General features: G+C 38.3%; 1 protein-coding gene across 1 annotated transcript in view; it reads left to right on the top strand.

Moving 5' to 3' along the window:
• Casd1 (CAS1 domain containing 1) overlaps window positions 1-19,706 on the top strand; it is a 44,375-nt gene that overhangs the window by 11,294 nt on the left and 13,375 nt on the right. The window contains exons 4-11 of the mRNA XM_028869798.2: window positions 879-923; window positions 2,396-2,458; window positions 5,838-5,882; window positions 6,309-6,432; window positions 7,583-7,797; window positions 11,735-12,157; window positions 13,151-13,240; window positions 18,687-18,806. Coding sequence (XP_028725631.1) covers window positions 879-923; window positions 2,396-2,458; window positions 5,838-5,882; window positions 6,309-6,432; window positions 7,583-7,797; window positions 11,735-12,157; window positions 13,151-13,240; window positions 18,687-18,806 — 1,125 coding nt within the window. The remainder of the gene's footprint in view (window positions 1-878; window positions 924-2,395; window positions 2,459-5,837; window positions 5,883-6,308; window positions 6,433-7,582; window positions 7,798-11,734; window positions 12,158-13,150; window positions 13,241-18,686; window positions 18,807-19,706) is intronic.

The following is a 19,706-nucleotide window of genomic DNA, read 5'->3' as shown; positions in this document are numbered from 1 at the left end:
AAGAACTGTGTACAATTTTGCTGAAAGACAGTTTAAAATGGTATAACTCGCTGGACATCATGGTGCATGCCTTTAATCCCAGCACTTGGGAGGCAGAGGGAGGCGAATCTCTGTAGGTTCAAAACCAGCCTGGTCTACAGAATGAGTTCCAGGACAGCCAAGACTGTTACACAGAGAAATAAAAAAAGGTATGGCTGAGTGGTAGATATGTCCTTGGTAAAATGGCTCAGCATTGTAAAGATGCAAATTATAACCAGATTGACTGATAGGTTCAATATAATCCCAGTAAAATCCTAACTGAATTTGTTGTGGAACTGCTGGATTGATTTTACATTTTATAAGGAAGGGCAACACACCACCAGTAACTTCAGCAAATCTTCAGAATAAGGATCTGTTCTTTATTATAAAGATTTATCTTAACTGTAGTGATAAGAATAATGCTATGATGGAGTAGAGATAAGCAAAGAAACCAAATGATTAGAATGGAGAGTCTAAAGTGACACGTGCACATAAAGAGAAGAGTAAGTAGCACACGCGCACACACACACGCACACACGCACACACGCACACACATGCATTACTGAAGAGTCCTGGATAAAGGAAGGTCTGTTTAGTTAACTTTGCTGAAGCACTCGCTAATATTCACGGGAAAAAACTGAAATTAGATCTCTATCTCATACCACCAAATAAAATAATTTCTAGGTGAATTTAGAATGGTCAACATGTTGAAACTTTTTGGAAAAAAGATAATAGGAGAATATCTTTATCACCTCAATGTAGGGAAAAGCTCTATACCAAAAAAACAAAATGCTCACTGGGGAGATAGCAAGATGATGAGTTTATGCACTAATGTTTCTGCTGTCTCCTTCCAATGGCAGCATGAAAACATTCCTTTTGAAGACAAGACTTCATCAGTTAAAGTGGTAAGTTCATTTTACTAATAAGCCAAATGGTAAAGCTATATTCAAAGGTAAATTTATTTGGAGATCAACTAATACTCTATATTTTATCTGTAGTAAATAGATTTCAGTGTATTCTTTAGAGTACATATGAATAACAAAGTAGTAGAATAAATGTCTGTGGAAACTTTTTATGTTATAAAATAGGAAATTTTGATCTCTCTAATTTTTATCCAGGAAACAATCTTGTATAGTAATTTGAAACCAGTGTGAGTTCAGTATGAATGTCAATTAACGAATATATGTAGGGAGGTGGGGAGGGACTGGGGGAGTAAAGGGAGGGGAGAGTAATCAGGATATATTATGTAAGAAAAAACACCTTTTCAATAAAGGGGGGAGGGGATCACAGACCTTTGTGTCTAGCATACTCCATGAGAGTTGAGAGCCAGACCTACCCAGCTCCAGAGTTGGCCAGAGGCTCGACTTCATGCATCAGTAAAGTTGTAGGAGACAGTGTGTACCCAAAATTATTGAAGCCATTTGGAAAATGTCTTTTGCCACACTGAGCTTTGAAAATAAAGTGTATCTGTTTCAAAATACAAATATAAGGAAATTCTGGAAGCCAGGCTAGTGGCATATGCTTGGGATCCCAAACTTGCAGAGGATGAATTTCAAGATAGCCTGGGCTAAGAATTAAGACCATGCCTCTAAGAACTAGAAATGCTTGAAAGAAGGCAGCACTTTAGCTTTATTGTATTTTGCTACATAATTTAATATTAATAATAAATTAATAACACATACTTTAAAAAAAAGGATATGTAAATGTTTTCTGAATTCTCAATCCAGTGAAAATTAACTGGGGATTCAGGGGGAAAATGTTCTGAGCCTAAAGAGGTTATAGAACATTCTAGTCCTACACCAATGAAAGTGGACTAGGGTACCTGCGAGGACTAAGCAGGGCAGAGGGAACATAGGAGAAAGGATTGAAAGTAGTTTTCCTTCTGAACAAATGATGCTTTTGTCAAGGTCTCAAGGAGGATGAGCTAAGCCCAGGGAAAAAGAGCATTATGTGCAAAAGCTCCATACTGGGATCCCACAGGCACCTTCTGGGGGCTGACTGAACCAAACGGTTCCTGGAGAGCAAAGGGGAAGCAGTAGCAGGAGAGGCAGAGCCCACAGTCTCTGGCTTCTGGGCACGTTCCAGGGATCCCACATTTTATTGTGAGGACAGTTACCGGGTTTGAGCAAGGATGTTTCTGCTCAAATGTGGGGAGTAGAGGAGATTTCTGCTCAAATGTGGGGAGTAGAGGAGATGAGTGGATACAAGAGCTAGAGCTCTTGGCCCAATTGAAATGACAAAGGAAGGTGTCTTAGGCAACTTGGGATTTTACTTAAGCGCTCTGTAGGAAAATGTTAATACTTATTTTGAATGATGGAAATAAAAGTTTGTTTTGTTTTGTTTTTTACTTTTTCTTTATTTCTAACATTTCTCCCAGGATTTTCTTTGGCATCCGGAAGTTAATGGTTCTATGAAACAGTGTATCAAGGTGTGGACTGAGGTCTGTATCTGAAAACAGACTTTTGTGTATGTAACCAATTTTAACAAGCCAGTGAGAAACCATTGTTTTTCCTGAGCTGTGTGGGATTGATTATTGTCCTTGGCCGCCATGAATAGTTATTACTAAGTATCTCTGCCCCATTATCACTTGGTAGATAATACTTAGACTCTCCTCCTATAAGATCCTCTGTTGCTGCTGTCACTTAGGGAATTCAAACTCAGGGGGTGACACACCTAAGAAAGAACATTCAAGAACATGAGACCAGCAGCCGGGTGGTGGTGGCGCACGCCTTTAATCCCAGCACTCGGGAGGCAGAGACAGGCGGATCTCTGTGAGTTCGAGGACAGCCTGGTCTCCAAAGAGAGTTCCAGGAAAGGCGCAAAGCTACACAGAGAAACCCTGTCTCGGGGGGAAAAAAAAAGAACGTGAGACCAGAGGCTGGGTATATAAGCCAGGAACTTGCCTAGTATGTGTTGGGCCCTCAGTTCAGTGTGTGTGTGTGTGTGTGTGTGTGTGTGTGTGTGTGTGTGTGTGTGTGTGTGTGTGTGTGTAGTGGGGGGAGGAGAGGAGAGAGACATCAATTGAAATTAAGACTGGTTGGTTGGTTTAAGGCTGAGCTGTATAGTGAGCCCCTTTCTTGAAGGTGAATAAACACAAACACTTTTACAGTGTAATACACATTCTCTTGGTACTTTTCTGGGGTTTCTTATTTCATGAGCAGGTACTGAAGGGGACTTTCTTTCCTTGTATCATTGCATTTATGACCTAATAGAGAGGACTGGTATATTCTAGCATATAATCTGTGGAGATAGACTAGGACAGCATCTGTGTTCTTGATGTCAGAGAATCCCTTTGTAAGGCACCTTACATCTCTACAATATTCTCTATAAAGCTTTACAGCAGGCTTTGGATGAAGCTTGTATTCTTTACCGAGACACATTTGCATTTGGCATAAATAAAACAATGTTCAGTAATGACATTTTTTGCACCAGTTTATCTCCCTCATTTTTATAATAAATGTTTAAAACTGAACCACATCATGGAACAGATAAGCATTTTTAGGGTCATGTTGGGACCTAGCCACCATTTATAATTCGTTTGTTTAATCTATGTGTTCACATGTATGGACTGTAGCTGAGAACAGTTACAGGGGACCTGTATCAGTTTAGGGGACCAACCAATTCAGGGGACCAGCAGCAGCTGGTGTCTGGAGCTTAGGACAGAGTGCTTGTTTATTTGTGTTTGGTTTTAGTTCTTTTCATTTGGGGGAGACTTGATAACACCTAGACAGGTGGATACTAGAAGAATGGTAGTCTAAACTGCATTAACTTTATTTACCTGTCATTTAGAAATATACTGCTTCTAAACACTTTAGAGTGGATTTCCTAAAAGTCAGGACGTTGGATTGGATGTATTCTGTATTTTGAGGGCAGTAAATGTCTATTGAAACTGGCAAATAGGAGAATGCTGAGGTATAGCAGAGAAAGAATAGGAAAGTGGGCTAAACGGTGAAGAAATTGGCTGTTTGTGTTGGATTCCGTAGGTGAGTGAAGAATCAAGCTGAAGCTACTTGGGTAAATTTTGGAAGGTTTGGTGTGGATTAAGGTGCCATTAGAAGGTATTTGCATAGAAGAAATGGAGTCAGTAAAGAATTTGGAGACTAGAGAGTAAAGTTTGTAGGAAGTGAGTGATCTGGAAGTTGCAGCAGAAGGGGAAGGAAGGAGGGCGAGGGAGAAGGCCTGAACTGTCAGTGCAAGGAGAGGAGTCTTCAAGGTGGGTCAGCCGTGGTGAGACTCTAGAGGAGATGAATGAGGCTGCAGGGCTCAGCAATTCAGACGGCATTGTGGGCAGCTAAAGAGTTGAAATGGGTGGGCGATGTCCAAACTGAAAACCCGGTAATGTGAGTTTAGATAAGAGAAAGAGAAACTGGCATACAGAGGAAAGAATATTCTTGTAAGCAAGCGTGTGCCTTTAGAGGTGGTGGCGGAGTGAGCCAAGGCTGAAGGATGGTTTTGGAGAAGAAAGATGACTTGGTACTTTCAAGTCAAAGGAAGAAAGATGAAACAGGACAGGAATGATATTATGAGCTTTGAAGGAGATGACTCGTGGATCAGAGCTGCAGAGGTGAGACGGGAAGTCAGTCTAGAGAAGAATATGGGGCTATTTCTTGTACCTTAGAGCAAGATAGGCTAGGTGAAGGTGGAGAGGAAGTTGGAGGCCTGGATGCGGGAGGGCAGAGTGCATCTCCTGTCTTAGCTCTCATTTCTGAATGAGGCTGGAGGGTCAAACTGGATGCTGAGGAGGGCACGGGATGTGCTGAAGAAATATAAGACTTGGGATCCCTACTCTGAAGAATGAGAAAGGGGGCTGCCTAGGGTTGAGGAAAAAGAAAAGAATTATTTTAGGAAGTATGGTGCTGTAAATTGAAGCGTCTTAGAAATGGACTACTCTCAAGAAGTGTTACCTTTAGGATGAGAAGTAACAATTGTCAATTAAGTGTTATATGAGGGTTTTTTAAAATAAAATGGAGTGCTCATTTCCATTTCTTTTCACATTATTGTAATGTCAGGTCTTCAGTGTGGTAGAAGATGCATTGAACTCAAAATTGAGAAAAATGGCATTTTGACTGTTCCTGCCAAGCTGAGAAATACCCTACTATTTTTTTTGAATGGGTCCTTACTGTACAAGTTCAATATCATCCCTGCCTATCACATAGGCACTAAGAATATGTTTTAAAATGAAACATTTTAAGAGAAGATACTAAAAACTCAGTACTATGTAAATGTTACAAATTTGGCTGTATTAATATATGACTTAACTGTATTACAAATGGTGTACCTTGCAGCTAGTGAACATTTCTAGAGAATTTTTCTCTTTTCCCACATGTGGTCTTTAATAATTATCAGTATATTTTGTTAAATACATGTTAGATTTAGCCTTCCCAACAGATTGCGTTTGCTTAGGGCACTGAACCTGTATTTTGTTTAACTCTTATACTTTGTACCCTGTAGGCTTCTATGAATACCTCCTAATTGACTGACATAATGCACTGGAGCTTTACTCTAAGCAATTTACTCAGAATTCAGAATAATAGTAGGTCATGTTTGATTTCAGTAGTGTGTGTGTGTGTGTGTGTGTGTGCGCGTGTGCATGTGTATTTCTAAGAACACTGTAAAGAATTAACTGCATTAAGTATCTTTCCATGCAGTGTAACCATGTAGCCATGTAAGCTCTATCATATAGTAAAATAGTCCGGTAAGGGGTTCTATAGACTGAAAGTCCATTCGTAAGGACAAGAATGGAGGAGGAGTGTGAGTGGTATTGTTTGTGTCATCCATGAACCGGATGTAGCATGGCTATAAAGTTTTTCTTCCTGTAGGACTCGGTTGCAAAGCCCCATGTGATTGTAGCAGGCGCAGCCACAGTAAGTTCTTGTCTACATTCTAACAGAGTGATCTTTGTTTTACTCTTAAGGACATGCTAAGAAAAAGCTAATTTATATTAAATAGAATTCTTGATTATATTTATATTTTAATTTCCATTTTGATTATAATTAACCAGACTGATGAATTTTAATAAAAAGGTCTGAATGAACTGAGTAAATTTAATGTTAAATCTCAGTATTATTTTCTCTCTAGAATTATATTGAGTGTTATACATTCAAAGTCTATTTTATAGTAGCTTTTTATAATTGTGAGCATGTATTTTATTAAATAATGTGACTAAATTTATTCTAGTGTTAACTGAAATGAGAACTGTGTTAAAATTACCCTGTTACAGTAGGTGCATTATATGCTTTACTTCTCTGTACTAAGTGCTGAATTAATGCTTAACTTTGACTGCTTCTCAGTGGTCCATCAAGATTCACAATGGCAGCGATGAAGCTCTGTCTCAGTATAAGATGAACATCACCTCCATAGCACCACTCTTAGAAAAACTGGCAAAGACTAGTGATGTTTATTGGGTCTTACAAGGTAAGGAATGAATAATGAAAAAATGTCATTTTATATATATTTTAAGAGATAGGTTTTATTATATCCTGTTTCAAGAGACAAAATTACTTCTTTATGAGAATAAATTTTGAAATAACGTTTGCAAGATTAGAATAAACTAGAGGATCTTGCTTTCTTTTTTAAATTTAAGGAATAAACTAATAAATATAGAAAGCATAAAATAAATAAAAAAATATCCTCCAAGCAGCAGAGTGACTGCAAAATGCAGTAAAGAGATAAACCCTGAAGGCAAATGAGGTTTACCTCCAACTGTTTTACTTTTTGCAGAATATATTCACTGCTACGGAAATGCAGGGAAAATATTAACCGTTCTTCGTATAATATTGTAATCATTAGAATTATTATATTAAATATATTTGGAAACCACACACTGTGTTTAAATTGACACCATCTAGTTTATACTGGGTATGAAAGTCACATTAAGTCAGCTCATTTCAGGAATTTATTGAATGCCCATTATTTAATGTTCCACACAATATGAAATATACCTTGGATATTTTAGCAATTCAATACGTTTGTCAAAAACTCTTATGATTATTTCCAAGTTGGAAAGAATAAGAAAGGGTAGTAAGAATCTGTTGCACTATTTCTGTTCGGCTCACAGACTCATTATTAACCTTTTTTATGAAAATGTGAAAGAATTAACATATAATAGTTGATGAAAATGGACAGACCTGGGTCTTGAGTATTACTTCCAGATTGTCTGAACAGACTTCTCAGAATTGCACAGGGACCACAGGGAAACAGATTGGTTATTTCTCCTTATTAGACATTCTTCCATCATCCAGTTCTAATTTCTTAAAGTCTACATCAAGAATTTTAAACTCTTGGGGCATGCTGTGACATGAAAATGTTTGCCCTAAACAGTATACATGGGAAAGTGATAAAAGTTCTTTAAATTGAGCAAGATATTGGCTCAAAACTTGAATGTAAGATAGGAAATCATTGCCAACTTTGGCCATTTTTATGTAGAAGTAATTTATTAAGTACCTGGTATCACCTCGAGTTTAATAACAAACTATAAAATGTGGATTAACTAACATGTGTGGTCATGCTTTTCCCATTAAGCAGCTTTGCGATGTGTTGTTTCGAATGTATTTCCAATGTGCAGATCCAGTCTATGAGGACCTCTTGAGTGAAAGCAGGAAAATGATTACGAATGAGAAAATCGAAGCCTACAACGAGGCTGCGGTCAGCATTCTGAACAGCAGCACCAGAAACTCCAAGTCTAATGTCAAGTTGTTCAGTGTTTCCAAACTAATTGCTCAGGAAACCATCATGGAGTCTTTGGATGGCTTACACCTTCCCGAATCAAGCAGAGAAACTGTAAGAGTTCTTAGATGTTAGTGGGAGGAGACTGAGTTCAATTGGCGACAGCCATGAGTCATAGAACAAGATTGCAATCCTAATTACTCATGCTATCTAAATGTACATGTAGAAATAATTTTGTTTTCTGTCACCTAAATGAAGCTAGAATAAGTAAGAAGTTTCTTATACTCCAAAACTTCTAAAAGCAGCAGCTGTGGTAGGAAAAGGAAACTTCATCTAGAGTGCCAGTCACGGTTAAGAAACTCGAAGTTCTTATCATGCCCAAAGGACTGCTTTATGGGCTCCATCCTTATGCAAGACTCCACGGCAGTGAAGAGCACACATTTTGAGATAAAAAATCATTTTTATAACCTTATGGTTCTTATACTGCATTATTCAAGGTACAGATTAGGTTGACTGATGCGAAAACTTTATGGTAAGTGAGAAAGAGAACTTCATAGGTAAACACTTTACACACTAGAACAAAATATTTAGAGGGATTTTTAAAAAATATGTATTTAATTGAAATAGAATTACATGGCTCTCTTTCTTCCCTTCTTCTCTGCAGCCCCTCACAGGAACCCACCTTCAGCCCCTCTCATGCCCCCCAAACACTTAAAAGTTGATAACTTCTTTCTCTTTTATTATTATTGCTACATATGTATTTGCAGATATATAAATATATGCATATATGTGCACAAATACATAAATCCAGCATGCTAAATTGTTGCTGGAGGGCTTCTCTCCAGGTTCCCCAAGCCCCGCAGTCCCACAATCCATTTATAAAATAATCACTCAGACGCTTATATCACTTATAAACTGTATGGCCGTGGCAGGCTTCTTGCTAACTGCTCTTTTATCTTAAATTAACCCATTTCTATAAATCTATACCTTGCCACGTGGCTGGTGGCTTACCAGAGTCTCTACATGCTGCTTGTCTTGGCGGTGGCTGCAGTCTCTCTCCTCCTTCTTCCTGTTTCCCCAATTCTCCTCTCTCTTTGTCCCGCCTATACTTCCTGCCTGGTCACTGGCCATCAGTGTTTTATTTACATAGAGTGATATCCACAGCACTAAATCTGTTTTGTTGTTTGTACATATGTATGTATGTATGGTTTCAGGGCTGGCAACCAATTAGAGGGCTTATCCCTGGGGCAGACTTCATTCTCCTTCTACTAGCAATCATTAACTGTCTGTAGTTCTGGTCTAGGAATGGGACCCCATGAAATGTTCCCCCTTCCACGTTAATATGTCCATTGATTTGTCCCGTTCTTGTTGATGCAGCCTTTTCTAGAAGAGACTGTTACCCAGCAGATTTCCTGGTGTTCTGGCTCTTGCCATCTTTCTACCCCTTCTTCCACAATGTTCCCAGAGCCATAGATGTAGGGGCTGTGGTGTGCCTGTGTCCGTTGGGACTGGGTTCCCCATTATCCATTCATCTCTGCACTGTGTCCAGTTGTGCTTTTCTGTGCTGGTCTCCATCTGCTGTGAAGAAAGGCTTCTTTGATGAGGGGTGGTAGCTATATATATCTGTGGGTAGAAGGATAAGATTTAGAATACAGTAGGGAATCATGCTGGTCTAGCAAAGTGGTAGTAGTAGATTCTTTTCTAAGGTCTATGACCTCACTAGCTGTGAGAAGCTGGCTAGGTTTCAGTACCAGTCATGATGTCCCTTCTGTTGAGAGGGCTTAAGTCCAGTTAGACAGTTGTTGGTTAATGCCACATGTGAATGCCATTTACGGCATCTTTACGGACATCGTTGTCATGGTTCATAGGTGTTGCAGGTGGGTAGAATTGTTTGGTTGCTTCTCTCTTGGTGCTGTGCATAGTATTTTCTGGTACCATAGAGGCTAGACTGTAGGGAAGAGACTTGAAGGTCAGGTTCAGCTGAATCATCTCAGTCTTGTGCCCTAAGTGTGGGATGTCTTCAGCAATGGGACCCACCCTTGGGGCTTTTTAGTTTCCAAAAAAAGCAGTGGACCGTGTGTGTGTGTGTGTGTGTGTGTGTGTGTGTACAGAAGAATTAATCACATATGTATCTTGCCATACTCTTAGAATTTATGATTATTTTGTTTTAGCAAGATTCAGCAAGGAATTCTATAAACTTAAATGTGTTTGTAAGGAAGAACTTAAATTCTAGGGGAAAAAGTAACTCATGTTACTTGTTTTAGTCCATGAGCTAGAAGTAGTGTGACTATCAAGTCTTTTTTTCCCATTAGGATTAGGTTGAAAAGCCACTTTTTATCAGATATCCAAAGGATTCATGTAAAATACATGTGGTTGCCTTCCTCTCCTGCCCAAGATTGTCTGTGTTTGCATAACCCCATTTCTTTATATATGATAGGCTTGAAGACTCTGGGAGATAGGTAAGGGCCTTGTGAGAATCTGTGAACCAGGGTTCCTGAGAATACCACCTAGAGAACTTCCTCACTCCAAGGGCTAAGTGATAGGATTTTCTAAACATTTGAGGACTTTGAAAGCTTACGCTGAAGTGATATCATCGGAGTCCCTCAGATACCCAGATTGTACTTTTTATAATCTAGAGTTTGACCAAACCTTTAACTAGAAAGAATCTTGACAGCTTGCCTCAGTAAGTTTCTTATAATCAAACTATGTTGAACATTCCACATCTTATCTAGCAATAAATATCTTAAAATTATACTCATAAATTATTTCTAAGCTGTGAATTAAATAAAAGGCATATTGTCAATATTGTTAGCTAAGAATTGTTAATTTTTTCAGTAGTAGCTATATTACATTCTTTTGTCATGTAAAGACTGGGACTCCATGTCAACCATTCTGATTTTGGAAGTCTGCTAATTAATATTCTTTAGTATTTGACATCTGTCAGTATTTTTTTTAGCTCATCTGTTAGCAGCCATAGAGTCTGTGAGCTTTTTGCTATTTTTTCATTCATTTGTGTTGCTGTTGTTTTCTAAAAGAACAGAACCCAGAACCATATCAGTGCATTCTAAGTAGTGAGGTGTTGCTTGCAGTGTGTCGTGGTTACATTCTGAAACAAACTTCTTATTGTGACCATAACCAGAGAAGTTCGAGACACCCAGGCTAGGTCTTACAGAGTGCAGGAACACCATCACTTGAGTGTGTGTCTAGGGAGTGAGTGCAGGAACACCATCACTTGACTGTGTGTAGGGAGTGAGTGCAGGAACACCATCACTTGAGTGTGTGTCTAGGGAGTGAGTGCAGGAACACCATCACTTGACTGTGTGTAGGGAGTGAGTGCAGGAACACCATCACTTGAGTGTGTCTAGGGAGTGAGTGCAGGAACACCATCACTTGACTGTGTGTAGGGAGTGAGTGCAGGAACACCATCACTTGACTGTGTGTCTAGGGAGTGAGTGCAGGAACACCATCACTTGAGTGTGTGTAGGGAGTGAGTGCAGGAACACCATCACTTGACTGTGTGTAGGGAGTGAGTTCAGGAACACCATCACTTGAGTGTGTCTAGGAAGTGAGTGTAGGAACACCATCACTTGACTGTGTGTCTAGGGAGTGAGTGCAGGAACACCATCACTTGAGTGTGTCTAAGAAGTGAGTGCAGGAACACCATCACTTGAGTGTGTATAGGGAGTGAGTGCAGGAACACCATCACTTGAGTGTGTCTATGGAGTGAGTGCAGGAACACCATCACTTGAGTGTGTGTCTAGGGAGTGAGTGCAGGAACACCATCACTTGAGTGTGTGTCTAGGGAGTGAGTGCAGGAACACCATCACTTGAGTGTGTGTCTAGGGAGTGAGTGCAGGAACACTATCACTTGAGTGTGTGTCTAGGAAGTGAGTGCAGAAACACCATCACTGGAGTGTGTGTCTAGGAAGTGAGTGCATAAAGTACAAGAGATTTTGGTTTTGGAGTCAAAACCTCAATATTCGCAGGAGAAAATGGACTGTGAAATGCATCACTGACAAGATAATAACCAGATGACTCCATCTGTTCACAGAGCGCAATGATTCTCATGAACGTGTATTGTAATAAAGTTGTGAAGCCTGTGGATGGTTCCTGTTGTCAGCCTCGGCCTCCTCTCACTCTCATACAGAAACTAGCTGCTTGTTTCTTCACCTTGTCCATCATTGGGTATTTAATTTTCTATGTCATTCATCGTAATGCTCACCGGAAGAATAAACCGTGTACTGATTTGGAAAGTGGTGAGGAAAAGAAGAATATTATCAATACTCCTGTGTCTTCATTAGAAATACTTTTACAGTCTTTCTGCAAACTTGGCCTGATCATGGCTTATTTCTATATGTGTGACCGTGCAAACCTGTTTATGAAGGAAAACAAATTTTATACACACTCATCATTCTTTATTCCAATTATCTACATACTGGTTTTGGGAGTCTTTTACAATGAAAATACAAAAGAGGTAAGAATCATTTACATTAGCCCGTGTTATCCTCCTGTCTCGTTATAAAATCTCCATTAAAGAACTGTTGTCACTTATGACCGGATTTACAAACGTGTCTGTAGGTGAAGCAGAAGGACTCTGTAGTTATTCTTTACTCAGTAGACTCCTAACTACTTTTAAATACAGTTACAACATTCAAAAGATTAACAGATGCAAGTATGTGTGAAAAGATGTCATGACTCACGTTATTTTTGCCTGCTTGAAGCTAGAGAAAGTAGATTGGTTCCTTCAAGTACTAGATACTATTTATTGTCCATTACAGTGTAGAAATATAATTATATTAAGAAATGCCTCTATATGAGAGAGTTTATATTTATGTATTAATTAGACATGTCCACACAAATTAGAACTTATATAATGATGCGGCTTCGACTCATGATATTCTGAATTTCCTAATTTAGAAGTGTGCCCATTGTTGGGATTATTTGCTTAAGTTGTCAACAAGCGTGTGTTATTTGAATTACCAAATTCTTCTGCACAAAAAGATAGCTCCTCTGTGAGGATAATTAACTAGTTCTTCATCTCCTGGGAAAGAATGTTAAGGAAAATAAATTCTAATAATAGAACATTTTCTGTCAATGAAGTGTAAGAGAACTGTAAGATCTTTTTTTAACTCTAAAATTTTAAAATTTTGTAAAGAAGATTGTAGGATGCCATTTTTAGATCTAAAAATACATCTGTCATAGTTTCAGTGCCATTTTAAACAGAACCAGGAGGACCACCTGAACACCTCAAGATCTCATTATACTTGTCTTTCAAATTTATGTTACATTTAGAGTAGTTTTACTGTATCTTTTAGCTTGAAATAGAGACAGTTTACCCCACCCATGATTTTTTGACAGAAACATTAGCTTTAAATACTGTAAGAAAAATGTTATATTCTTAATATGTTCTGTCCAAATAATTACTTCCCGATGGATTTTTAAAGCAGATTTTGGTTCCTTTATGCAGCCTAAAGTATTAAATAGAGAACAAACAGATGAATGGAAAGGCTGGATGCAGCTCGTGATTTTGATTTATCACATCTCAGGAGCAAGTACAGTAAGTACTTCAAATCTATGTTCAGAACATATAGGAAGAAATGTTGCTTAAGAGTCCTCCTTTCCTACCCAGCTCTTCAGTCTTCTCATGTTTCTCCAAAGTCTTTGGAAAATCTATCATTTTAAAAGAAAGATCAATTTTCTTTGAAGAAGATGAAGCAATAATTGATTTTGTATTTATTTGCCCTTAGTACTATAGAAATAGCAGATATCTTACATCATCTTGTTGAATAGCTAATTGAAAGTTATTAGGAAGCTTTGTAAAGGATAAAAGATTTAGAATAGGCCAGTTACTATCAAAAGAAATCAAATTTATATTCTGTCCTTCACTAGGACAGATTAACTAGTTTTGCATTTTTAAAATAATTTTTACCATTTATTTTAAATCATATCTAGTTGTGTGTTTGCATTTGGGTATTTGCACATGAGTGCAAGCCCCTGAGGGAACCAGAGGAATTGGATTCCCAGGAGCTAGAATTACAGACAGTTGTGAGCTGCCTGATGTGGGTGCTGGGAACCGAACTCGGGTCCTCAGCAAGAGCAGCAAGTGCTCTTAGTGACTGAGCCATCTCTCCAGCCTCTACTAGTTACATTTTAAAAAACCTTAAAACTGAGAACTTTTTTGCCCTTCTTTTTTCCTTTCCCAGGAATTTTACGATCTAGACTGCCTCAGATATGGAGAGTTAAGAAAAACTATAACCCTTCTATGTTTTAACATTCCAACCATAGTTCAGTGAAAACAGGCCTTCGTGGACGAGCCTGACAGGAACATGTCATATAGGCTTTCATTGTGAGGAGATCAAACTCAATGAAAAATGTTTTAAAATTTAAAGTTAGAAACTCATTCATAATTTGTGAAGTACCAAGCTGTTTTATTGCTTCTTTGCTTACACAAAACTCATCTATAAATATTCAGTATTTGAACTGATGATGAATTCAGATAAGAAGAGCATGCTCAGAGAGAAATATTTGAACATTCCATAGCAGCAATTAGTAATGTAAATATTATTACTGAAATTTTTTTTTTTTAAAAAAATGAAAACCATAGTCTTCCTATCTTGTATCTTTGAAAGTTGTTGAACTTCGGAGTTTTATGGATGTTTTGTTTGACGGCGCAGAGCAAAGGATTGAAATGTGCTCCTTTTGGAATTGTATGGTTATGCTGTCTGCTGGCAGCAGCAGTCAGATTCCTGTGGTCCCTGCAGCTGTAAGTTTGAGGTGCAGCTAGTGAAAAATCCAGTCAGGGGGAGATGGCTTAGGACTCCTGGCCTAAATCCATAAATTCTCTAGGAAATAAAAAGAGGTGAATATTGGAGCCTGGAAATACCTCTGGCATATGAATAAGGACTTAGTTAATAGGAGGAGGAGGGACTTGTTCTAAGAATGTGCCATTTAGAGACATAATTAATTGCTGACATATTAAATGGTGATATTTCTATCTAAGAAATTAGGTAGGAAAAATTAATGGCAGATTAAGTTCCTCAATTCAGTGATTCCAGAAAGGAATTGGATCGTAAAAAGATGAAGGCAATTTGGCATTCTAGTATAATCATTTAGCAACCCAACATTTAATACATCTTCTTAGACTGCCTCCCAATACATTCTCATTTACAATAAAAAAAAAAAACAACAACCCTCTTCTGGAAGGACATACTTTTCATTAGCAGATCATTTGTAATGATTAATTGTGTGTCCTTGTTCTGTTACACACATTTCAGTGTTAAAAATTACCTGTGTCTTCACTGGAAAAGCATTGTTCATGTAAGTTACAAGATATTTGTGGGTTCCATTCATGAGTATTTGAGAGATTAACCTTATTTAAAACTCTAACAGCTATGGTATTTTCAGTTGTCCAATTGTAATGTTTTAAATATGTCAAGGGATTGTTGTTTTACAGTTTTCATGCTAAAAAGGAAAGTATTTTAAAATCCCAGGGAATTATTAAATTTTCTAGGCAGATGCTATAAACATATTGTTGGCATAAACATTCTTTAAAAATAAAATTTATATCAAATATGCTTAAAATGCTGTGAGATACAAGTTTGGCCTCTCCATTAGACAATGATTTTGTGCCTCATTATGTTTTTCTCCTTTTTTTGAGACTTTCATGAAAGATGATGAGGGAAATTTTTAGGGTTAGAAAATCAGCCTACCTCTTTGATGAAATTGAACTTTCGAATACAATTTCAACTCTAAAATTTTATTGTAATTTTGATATAGGAAAGATAAAAGGGACCTGTGGATTTTTTAAAAAGATATTAAGTAGTATGACAGTCAAATGTGTGTGTTTCGTTGTTTGCAGGGTCAGGGATCAGATTCACAGCTTTGTACATTCTAAGTCAGGACTCCACCACTAAGTTACTTCTCCAGCCCTTGGGTCTTTGCAACAGGCCCTCACTGGATAGCCTGGCTTGGTCTTGAACTCTCTATATAAATAGGCTGGCCCCAAATTCTTTATTCTCTGGCCTCCACTTCTGAAAGTACAGACATCAACCACAATGCCCAGCAGACATACATTTCCAAAGAAGCTATGGATTATATAGTAGAAACTATTATGTTCATATTAAATTGCTTGGCCATTATAGTGATAATGTGGCCATGTAAGGAGCTGCCTTCCTTCTGAGAAGACACATGGTAAGATATTAAGAGTACTGTTGTTTACAAGTTCGTAGCTAGTTTATTTGTGTACATTGTATTGACCTTGCAGCTTTTCTATTGGTTTGAAATATTGCACAGTAAAAAGTTAGGAGAAATGTAAGATTTATGACAGGCCAGCACTGGTAGGAACTTGGAAATTTTCTATAATAGAATTGTATTGCTTAATATAAATAAACAAGCCCAACTTTGTAGTCCCAGCCTTAATCTTGAAAGGACTTGAAAGGTTGCTTTCCAGAGAGTGGTTAAGGTACTTAAAAATAGTTAACATAGGTTTGATGCCTTTTTCTTAATACTTCAAAGCTGTCAGAAGAAGAGATATTCACCTTGAGTATGTGGCTCTGCAGCCAGGCTCCATTTGTTAGCCAAGTAGCCACTGATACTAGCTAGGCAGAGCAAAAATGGGCTGTTCAGAGAAAAGCAAATTAAGTGTGACTAATTATAATAAATTTACACCAAGTTCACATTTTTTCACATTAGAAATAATGAAGACTATTGCCTTTACAGTAACATGTTGAATGATAGTTTTAAAATATTTTAGTTAAGAAGCTAAAATATAGTTATTAAAATTGGATTCATCTGTTTCTTTTAGCTTATGAAGGTTTTGGAAGCCACTTCTGAAAGCCAGTGGAGGACTTCCTCTTCCCTTCTATTGGACAGGCTGCTGTAGAGAGCAGAGGCTGCAGCCTTTGATGTAGTTGCATTGCAACCTTCACGACAGGGGCCTCTATTGTGAGTTAGTGACCACCTCACAATAGAATGGATTACCTCGATAGTTAGTATGTGAAGAAGCATTTATGGTCTGGAGAGATTGCTCACTGGTTACAAGTGTGAACTGCTTTTCTAGAGGGGCTTCGTTCACTCCTAACATCCCTGTCAGGCAGCTCACGACTGCCTAGAACTCGAGCTTCAGGCTACCTAACTTATTGTTGTGACCTCCATGGGCATGTACGCTCAAATGTTCACACACACACACACACACACGCACACACAAATTTTTTTCAATTGTGTAATCACACACACACTTAAGCTTGGGTGTGATTATCTTCACCACAAACAGGAAGCTGAGATAAAACAGATCAATGACAAGTTTGAGGTCAGCCTAGACCACATAGTGCAACTCTGTCTCAAGAAGAACAAAATAAAACCTTAGACAGATTCAAGGCCAGCATGGTGGTGCACACCTTTAATCCCAGCACTTGAGAGGTAGAGACAGGTGGATCTGAGTTTGAGACTAGCCTGTTGTATAGAGCTAGTTCAAGGATAGCCAGGGCTACACAGAGAAACCTTGTTTAAAAAAAAAAAAAAAAAACCACCTCAAACCAAGCAACCAACCAAAGAAGAACAACAACAAAACAGCTTAGGTTTATGTATGAGCTCCTGCAGAGTACATTCAACAATGGAGTAGATATAGATGTGTTTCTCTTTGTTAACTTCTGAGAGCTTTTTTCAACACTAAATTTCTACTTCTCTGATTCTGTGTTATACTTTCATTGAGAATTTCTCATCTAATATTGACAGAAGCCATTTAGAAGAAAGAACTAATGATGAAATACAGTTAATAAAAACCGTCTGATAAGCAGATCATTTCCACTGTAGTGATTCAGGAGGAAAGGTGAAGACGACTTTGAGAAGAGGATTTGAGTTTTCCAGTGCCTGTGGTGGATCCCGAGGCCCTGGGCATGCTAGGGAAGCACCGAGCTAGCCCTAGTATTTGAAATAGTCACTTTAAATAGCCCTTGGTGTTTTAAGTAGTCACTTAGTATAGAAGCCACACTGGCCTTGAACTCTGTATGTAGCCCAGGCTAGCCTAGAATTTGTGCTCTTCTTGCCTCAGCCTCACAAATGCTAAGATTACAGACACCACCACCTCCTGGCTTGCAGATAGGATTCTAGTAAATATAGACACATTGAGAAGGAGATCCTAGGGATGCGCTGACAGGTGAAGAGAAGAGAGGAGACAGAGAAGCATACAAAGATCCCTTCAGAGAGTCTGTCAGTTTGGTTAGAGAGAGGCTATGCAGAAGAGTGTATGATATAGCATCGGTTCAAAGGTTCAATCGAGGGTTTGCTTGCTTTTCCCCCTCAAGTAAAGTATCCTTTATAAAGGAAAGAGATGCATTCCAAAATGCATACACTCTAGGCCTTAAAGTCTACTTAAGGTATACCCTTAAGTTATTTTATCCTACACAGAATCACTGGGCAAATTCATATTATCCTACAATGGCTCTAAGTAATGGTAGGCTAGATAGTTGCAGAATTAGCAGGTGGCTGTAAAATGGGAGCCAGTGCAGTTTAGTGTTACAAGTGTTTTAAAGGAATGTACTAGGTATATAGTACAGATAGTAGTTACACTCTCAAAGGTGGGGTGACAATGTAGTTAGGTTCCTCAGTGCTTGGAAATGAGGCAACAGTTCCTGGGACTGCCATACATAGATTAAAATGCGCAGTGTTTTAGTGAAAACGTAGTTCTCCAGAAACAGTGCAGTGAGGACCTCTGGCACTTGGGCATGATGAAGGTGAGGAGGGTGACGGAGTTCTAAATGAGACACTTTCCCAAAAAAGGGTAGAGAGAGAGAGCTCAAAGTTATGCTTCCATATATCGTATGTGATTTTTTTTTTTTTTTTTTTTTTTTTTTGCTAAGTAAACTAAATATTATAAGTAGTCCTTTGGACATTTTCAAAAGCAGGGGGTTGTTTTGTTTTCCATCTGTTAGGAAAAGATGAAATCCAGGGTAATTCCAAGCATAGTTATGCCATCACACACCGTCCCTGTCTGTTTCTGTTGACAGTTTCTGCCTGTATACATGCATGTTCGGGTGCTGGTCGCTGCATATCTCTTTCAGACAGGCTATGGGCATTTCTCATACTTTTGGATTAAAGGAGACTTTGGAATCCATAGAGTTTGTCAGGTAAGAATGCAGTCAGTTCTCTTTTTCTTTCAACTCAATGTGCTTTTCTGTGTATCTGTTAAGAAAATATAAATATGGGCATTATGAGATCCTAAATTATAATGATTTATGAAATATCACTTTAAAGCTGTGGTTTTGTGTTTACTGTTTAGTAATTTGAGATAATTTAATAGTGATGAAAAGAAATTATAACCTAGATGCATATGTAATAGCTCCAGTTCTCAAAGGGTCACAGTGTTGGTCTTCTTCAGTTTGGTAGAAAAGTGCACAGTTAACTGAAATGACTGTGCTTTTCCCCCCTACCTGAGAAGAGGATTAATACTTGCTGACTTCCTGCCTTGTGCTTAGCAGTTTCTAAACATTACTCACGCCCTATTGCAGCCTTGAGATGTCCTCATGATCATAGATGGGAACAGAGACTCAGAGAGTTCGAATGCTCTGCCCAGGCTCATAGAGTCAGCGGTACAGGACTGAGAGAAGTCGGCTCATAGGCTACATTTTGTTCATAAATTTAACTGATATCTTAAATGACTCTAATGAAAGTCACAAAGACTTTTTAAAACTTGAATCATACTACTTTGTATCTTTGACACCTATCTATTTATTACAAAATGGGTAAATCGACATCAAACGAGAGATGGAATGGAAACCTTTTCTTGAGGCAATTGAGTCTACCTGTATCCCTAAGAGGCTGGTGTATGATTTCCTCCCTCTATTTAAAAAGATGACAGCTGTAATTACAGGATAGCTCAGGCTGGTTCTTTCCTGGAATGTCATTACTGTAATCATACATCAATATTTTATATTAAACTCTTCAGTGATGGCAGCACAAATGAAACTTGAGGGGTTGGTAAAATAAACTTGTACAGTCGTTACTTGAGTCTTCCATGTATTACTGTA

Source organism: Peromyscus leucopus, chromosome 3 (assembly GCF_004664715.2).
Source record: "Peromyscus leucopus breed LL Stock chromosome 3, UCI_PerLeu_2.1, whole genome shotgun sequence".
Taxonomy (NCBI): domain Eukaryota; kingdom Metazoa; phylum Chordata; class Mammalia; order Rodentia; family Cricetidae; genus Peromyscus; species Peromyscus leucopus.
Note: the sequence above shows the minus strand (reverse complement) of the source record. Positions and strands in the feature narration are given on the sequence as shown.